The 7,739-nt window shown below is 44.3% G+C and overlaps 1 protein-coding gene across 1 annotated transcript; it reads right to left on the reverse strand.

The window, feature by feature from the left end:
• Positions 1-3,679: 3,679 nt before the first annotated feature.
• LOC306965334 (D(1)-like dopamine receptor) lies at positions 3,680-6,841 on the reverse strand. The gene is made up of 2 exons (XM_079559667.1): positions 6,013-6,841; positions 3,680-4,659 (listed from the first exon to the last, which is right to left on the reverse strand). The coding sequence occupies exons 1-2, from the start codon at positions 6,606-6,608 to the stop codon at positions 3,807-3,809; spliced, it is 1,449 nt and encodes a 482-aa protein (XP_079415793.1). The 5' UTR covers positions 6,609-6,841; the 3' UTR covers positions 3,680-3,806.
• Between the last annotated feature and the right edge of the window lie 898 nt (positions 6,842-7,739).

Here is a 7,739-nt window from a genome sequence, read left to right on the forward strand (position 1 = left end):
ATGCTATGAACATGGCACTGCAGCTGTCGCCCGTCTGTCCACAAATGTAGATGCTCGGAAAGGTGTGAATACTGATGAAGCCTGTCCCTGTATGGGCCAAAGTGTCGCCACCAGTCCTTAAGGAAGTTACACCCATGATGAGCCCAATACTCCATGGGGAATAAAAGCCACTGGAAACTAGGCTCGAGTCAAACAAAGTAGTTGCTCTTATTGAGCATGAGGCCCATTTAAGCTTGAACCAGAAGACCTCTCAGTGATGAGATGATTCATTTAATGAGGTTATTCCAAATAAATAAATGCACTTTATTGCTTTTATCCTTGGCAGTAATGTTATGTCCAAATGTAAAGGCAGTACATCGGAAATACAATTGTTCGTGTTTATTGATTGAACTTTATTACAAAGATAGAAAATGACCCTTTTATTACTGGAATATTCGACCCATGTGTATATAGGCGCATATGACCCCTGGGTTACTCCTTGTCTTGATTATGTATATGCAAATCGGAATATCCCCATCGAAAGGAACATTAATTTGTGTTCTGCGCATGTTCTATCCACAAGGAATCTTGGCCTTTTGGGTACAGGAAACAGCACAGCACCACACTTTTAGAACGAGGAGGAAACCAATGACTTTATTAGTGTGGGGATAGACGTCTTAGGATCAGAAGCGGAAATGGTATTTGCGTCACAATGTTCTCCGTCGATGAACGGTCTCCATGCATCGAGACATTGTCCGTGCGTCGTGGTTTGGATTGGGATATTCCCAATGACCATGTAACAGGAGTAACTCATGTGAACGGGTTATTCCAAAGATCCCAGAAACCGGAGTGTTGACCTAAACCCGAATATTAACTGCATGTAAACCCTTAGCCCTGTTATAAACATTGGGGTAGAAATACAAAATCCATTGGACTTTAAACGGCATTGTTTATTTAACAATCTTAAACACATTATCTCACTTTCAATTAAATAGCAATTTCAACCAGTATGATCAGAATTCCGAAACATATCAAATGGCCAATATAGGGCCGTGGCAGGAGTTGGCAGTGTAAATACAGCCAACATTTGCAGAGCAATGAACCAGGTTGCCATATCCGCAGAATTTCCAAGGAATTGGACGGCTTTTTGTGCATTTCCACATCTGAAAAAGACTGCCAGACCACACCCCTCACTATGATGATACCCCTGACTGTATCAATATCCTCACAGCCACACCGCAATTAGGGTTGCAAAATGCCAGGAACATCGGACAATTTTCAAGGGAATTATTGGGAATAAACAGGAAATAAATTGCGTCCTGACATTCTGATTTGATTATACATTGAAATATCTATCACAGCAGAGATGAAAAGTCAGATGGTGAAGAAATTCAGTGTTTTAAGTTGTGGCCGATACAAAGAAGAGCTTTTGGAAATTATGGAATAGCTTCACTTCACCAAATGTGTGCAATATTACAATATTATATTGTTTTAACAGTATGTATCAAGTGTCAGTCTTTAGAGATTGTTCTATAGTTTAAGTCTGTTCAGTTTAATGCAGCTCTTTGTTCACACACAGGTCCTTCCTGTCCTCTGACAGTATTGGTCACAGGTTGTCATGATCCGAGTTAGAGAGAGGATGATATGATATGAAACTTTGTCATTTGTCCCAACTAGGGCTGGGTACTGTTACATTTTATTCGATATCGGTCCTTTAACGATATTTGGTTTATGATGCCGATACCTGTATGATACTTTTTCTGATACCTATACTAAAATATGTGTCGTCTAGAGTCTGAAAAAATAATATTGGGTAAATCTCCAATGTAAATGTAGAAAAGTGTGAAAAATGGGGAATAATTTAGAAAAAAATTGAGGAAAATTTGGAGAAATGAGATCAAATGCATCAAATGAGAACAAAATGAAAGAAAAAAGGGAAAAATGTGGGGGGAAATTCAGAAAAAAATATTTGGAAAATATTAGTAATAAAAAAATGGCAAAAAATGAAGACAACGTTTTTGGGGAAATAAAGACAAAAAGTGTCAAAAAAATCAGGAACAAATGGGGAAAACAATAATATTCCAATACAATACTGGTATCATTTTACCCAGCCCTAGTCTCAACGCTTATTAAAAAAATGATTAAGCAAAATTTAGCTTAGGTAAGTTGAAAGTTGTTTTGGAATGACAATATGGAGCCTCACACTTGTTGGTTTAAAGGAATCGGCCAAGGTTTTTTCCAAACTCAGATATGTCTTTACCTGAACGTAGAGAAGTTGATGTGTAACTGTCAAGTCTTTACGTGTGCGCTCAGTCACTGAACACTGAACATGTTGTTAGCAGGTACCTTAGGAGCACTTTGGCGTCCATACAGTAAAGTCGAAGTGCTCCTAAGGCGTTATTTCGCCTTGCAATATAGTACCCCTTCTTATCTGCTTAGAAAATCAACATGTTCAATTTTGTGTAACTATACTTGGATGGTGTAAAAGCTCACATAACTGTAATTAACTAGGGAAAACATGGAAGAGCTTAGTCGCTTCTTGCTTCGGTCTCTGCGCTTGCGCTCAGTCACGCAAACAGACTGAACATGTTGTTAGCGTTTAGCCTCTCCTCATGGACCCACGGGGGTGAAGCAAGAAGCGACTGCGCAGAGACCGGACAGTTACGCATCAACTCGTGTAAGCTCAGGTGAGAACACATGTCAGTATGGAAAAACGGTGGCCTGTTCTTTTAAAAACTAATAGTTTTATTTTTATTTTTTAATTTAGCTGTTGAGTGCCAACAATCCAGACCATTTCTCATGATATATGTAGCACCACAGGGTACTCCATGTTATAGCTATGGACACATGCTGTGGCTCGTTTGAAAGTAGGAGAAAACAGTTTAATTCTATGTGCCTCAGTTCCTGAGAAAACTAAACTAAACAGAGGCTAACTTTGATCAAAGCCACTGTTTTTTTTTCTAGATTCGGAGATATTGCATGTTTTATGAAACACTCTCCTTTCTGATTAACTCCTCTCTCCTCTCCGGATAGACACTAACGTTATGGGAAGAGGCAAATGCCTAAATATATTAGTCAATCATCAATTTTCAAGGACAACATTGTTGACACGTTTTGATCGTTATCGATCGCTTTCACTCATTGTCGCGTGTGCATTTACACAGCCTGGTTCTTGGATTGAAGACTTTAACAGGATGTTTCTCAGCCGTCCTTGGACCGATTTTAACCATTAAAAACTAGGAGAAATGTTAAAATCTCAACTGTTCCGATCTGTCCATGGGCCGCTCTGCTTTGACAAACACGCTCCAGAGAGCGAGAGAAGTGTTGGGTTTACAGCTGTTCGCTACGCAACACCACACCCCCTCGGACTAAAAAGAAAGAAAAAGAAACACAATAATAAATAGGAAATGTCCAGATCGTGACTTTTTCCGTTTTTCCGTTTTTTGGCTTTTCCTTTGGAAATTTACAGAAAATGTCAATAAACTGATTTGGATTTTCCCACCCCTTTACAACCCTAACTGCAACGCACTCCATCCAGTAAATAACCTGAAATAGAAGCATTTTTTTCATTACTTGAAAACGCGCCTCTCCTCAGATCTGACTCGAGATCTGAAAGCGACACTCGCACTCACACTAGAGAAGGGAGCCGCCATTGTTGTCTTCAGCTCGCATCAGAAGTTTACCACTCTGATAACTTTCAAGTTCACAAGCTAGCTACGGTTACCAGTTCGAGCGTCGCTTTGAGGCGTTTTTCCAAGTCAGCGCTCGTAAATGTACCAGTTCACCAGTTTCCAGGAACGTAAAGCGTATCAACACACTGTTCTTGGTTAAGACGACGGAAAAGCCTGTCCCGGTATGAGCGGCTCGCACTCACACAAGAGAGGGGCCGCCGAGGTGAAGGGCGTGATGGTGTCCAGGGTGATCTCATGGTCGTCCTCCAGCTGGACGCTAGCCGCCAGGAGAAGTCCACTCCGTCCTCCGTGCGAGCAGTTCGAAATGACGGACTCCTCGTCGAATCTGTCGCTCATGTCCTCCAGGCACTCGTCGGCCTCAATGTTGACCACGTGCGGGAGCGGCTGCACCTGCTGCGACTGCACCAGCGTCTCCTTGTGCAGGGTCGTGTCGTGGTGGTACGAGACCAGCTCGTTGCTGAAGTTGACCGCCTCGACTGCATTGTTGGTGCAAATCCGGTTGCAGCCGAGGATGGTGGTGAAGGCCCGGCGGAAATCGGCGTTGAAGGCGTATATGACCGGGTTGAGGGACGAGTTGGCCCAGCCGAACCACACGAAAACGGTGAAGGTGGTGTCGCTGACGCACGGCGGGTCACAGAACGGCACCGTGCAGTTCAGGACGAAAAACGGCAGCCAGCAGAAGACGAAGACCCCCATGATGATGGAGAGGGTCTTGAGGACCTTGGTTTCCTTCTTGAATGAGGACTTGAGAGAGGCCTCGTCGTTGGAGCGGTGCAGCGGGGCACGGCCCGGCTGGTGGTGCGCCTGCTCGGCCGCTCGCTCCAGGGACGAGATGCGGCGGATCTGCATCTGGGCGATGCGGTAGATGCGGGTGTAGGTGGCCACCATGATGAGCACGGGGATGTAGAAGCTGATGAGGGAGGAGGAGATGGCGTAGGTGCGGTTCAGGTTGGCCACGCAGCTCTGTACACCGCCGCTGCCATTCACACTGACAGGACAGAGCACAGGGGGACATGGGATTAGAAAAACAACAATATCAAACCCTCTCCTCACTGTGAAGTCTGGAGCAGGAGAATCATGGTGTGGGGCTGCTTTGTTGCCTCAGGGCCTGGACAACGTGATATCATCAATAGAAAAATCAATTCAGAAGTTTATCAAGATATTTTGCAGAAAAACCTGAGAAATTCACAACAGCGTGGAATAAGTAAGTGAACCCCTGTATTAAACATCTGGCTGATCCTTCTTTTGCAGCAATAACTGCTTTTCTGTAGCTGCAGATCAGACGCTCACAACGATCAGGATGAATCTTGGAACATTCCTCTTTACAAAACTGCTGCAGGAATTTGTATCGTACATTCCTCCCTCTAAACAATTTGTCTATTTCTGAATAACATTTATTACTATCACACTAATGTCATTCGGATTTTTTTGAAAGAATTGTGCAGATTTTGTGAAGCATTGCCGACACTCTGCTCCACGGCTCGGCCCTCAAAACTGCTCAGTGCTTTCAGTCATTTCGAAATCTTCTGGTATGGAGACACAGAATCACTCAGTCTATGGAGATCTCCCTCTTCCTGTGTCACTAATGTATGGCCCTGATCCATATGCATGAATCCCCTTGGCCCCTCTAATGGATGTGTAGATGAAGGAAAGCTTATCACAGCCTTGACTTCAAGACGGCCTCTATTTCATTTTTACATCTTATTGCAGAAATAGTTGTTAACCATCAAAAACCAGTGGGAATGGGTCACATTAGTGCACAGACTGTATTTAGAAATAAAACAGAATAGGAATTGCCAGCATTTGGCCAGTTAATACTCCACAAAGAAGAATTTCCTGCTCATAACAAGACCTGACATCATAATACCCTTGATACTCTATCAGTCATTGATGAGCCTATCATCAGCAGAGGTGAGTCCAGTGAAGTGCTGAGCAACTGAGCGTAGAAGTGTGATTGTCTGAATCAGAAAAACATTAAAAAAGAACAAAGTCCATTAAACATAACTCTGTTTTAATGTGTGGCGCGAAGCTTTACTGCCTAAAGAATTACTCACTCTGGAACAAGTAACTTTTTTACTCCAGTAAAAGTACAGATACTTCATTATAATATTGCTCATGTAGAAGTAAAAGTGTGGGTAGACTAAATTAGCCTACTTAAAAAAAAAAAAAAAGTTACTTCATTGTACTTGTACTCAAGTAACTGCATGTATTTGAGTAAATGTATTGCGTACTACTCGCCTGTGACATCAGAGGCAGAAACCCCAGGCATAAACATGTGTGTGAATGCTGAGGTCATTGCTGAGGTCATTGCTGAGGACACTGGCTCACACATCATCCGCACCTGTAGCTCATGGTGAAATTGGCGCTGAGGCGGACCTCGTCCTCCAGCTGCTCCCGGACCTCCTGGTGCCAGTTGAGCTGCACGGGGATGAAGGAGATGAGGATGGACAGAGTCCAGGCCACTCCGATCATGACGAAGGCCACTCGGTGGGTCATCTTGCGCTCGTACTTGAAGGGGCTGGCGATGGCCCAGTATCGGTCCACGCTGATGATGCACAGGTTGAGGATTGAGGCCGTGGAGCACATGATGTCAAACGCGATCCACACCCCGCAGAAGCGGCCGAACAGCCACGTGCCCGTGACCTCCGTGATGGCCTCCCACGGCATCACCAGCACGGCCACGAACAGGTCCGATACGGCCAGCGAGATCACGAAGAAGTTGGTGACTTTGGAGCGCAGGTGTCGGAACTTGACCACCGCGGCGCACACGAGCGTGTTCCCCAGCAGCGTGGACACGATCAGCAGGAAGAGCACGCAGCCCACGAGCACGCGCACCCCTCCGCTGGCCGCCGCGTCCTCTCCCTCCTCCTCCTCGGCTGCCCAGTCCAGCTCCGATAGCACCCGGGTGAAATTAGTCCACAGCGAGTAGTTCTCCATCACAGACGGAGTAGACCAGCCCGCAGAGCCGAGCTGCTCAGAGGCGGGAATCCCACTGATCCCCAAATAAAAGAGAGCAAGTTTTACGCACCAAAATAAATCCAAAGTGAAGCGTCTGCCAAGTGTGTCCCTCCGTGTGCGCGTGTCCTGGGATGACTCTCGCGCTCACCTCTCGTGCTGTGATGCTGCGGGTCCCACGCGCACAGGTAATGACCGCTTCCATCTGCGGACCGTGCGCGCTCTCTCTCCCTGCGCAAACACTTCTCGTTTCTCCTTTTGCGTGTTCGCAGCGACACGCCTTCACTGTGCATCAATATTGATGACAAGTTAAATTGGAAAGTGCACATAAATACACTAAAGACTTATATTTCTAAACTTATTGCTTTACTGTGTAAAATCAAAACCTCCGTGAATCAAAATGCATTATATATACTGTACTTATATATACTGTACAATTCCCTCATCCTTCCATACCTTATTGATCAGCCATGCAGAATACATGGCTCCAACAAATCCACTTTTTATTACACTAAATATCTTAAAATTGCATGATCTTGTTGTTTACACAGCAGTTGTGATGATCTCATGCTTCCTCACTGTTTACAAGAGATGCTTCAATAAGAGAATCTATATACAACCTCAGAGGAACTGATCTGCTATAAAAACCTATGAACAGTAATTCTAAGAGGAGGTGTTTATCAGTCGAAGGAGTTGATCTATGGAACGGTTTACCTATTCAACTTAAGGGGATATTTCAGGATTTTTGACATAGGGCCTCATTTCCTAGTTATCCAGAGTGTTGCTGATTTCTGGAGATATTTTTTTCGTAATTCATGCAGTTCGACAGAATCATTTTTGGAATATAACTGACCTTGCATCACATGAATGATCGCATTTTGAGGGACTATTTTCTAGCAGATCACTCCGCCGCTGCGTAGCTTATACAACCACGAAGCTGATGCTGCTCAAATATAAGTTATTTTAGATGCAAAATGGTTAAAATTACTGTATTGACACAGACATTTATATGGTTAGTCTGGTGTTACAAGTGATTTGCCTCAGGTGCACTGTGGAGCGGGTCAGACTGTTTTTAATGCAGGCAAGCTGATACCGTAGAAATGCGCTAGCCTT

Source organism: Gobius niger, assembly GCF_951799975.1.
Source record: "Gobius niger genome assembly, chromosome: 7".
Lineage (NCBI taxonomy): Eukaryota > Metazoa > Chordata > Actinopteri > Gobiiformes > Gobiidae > Gobius > Gobius niger.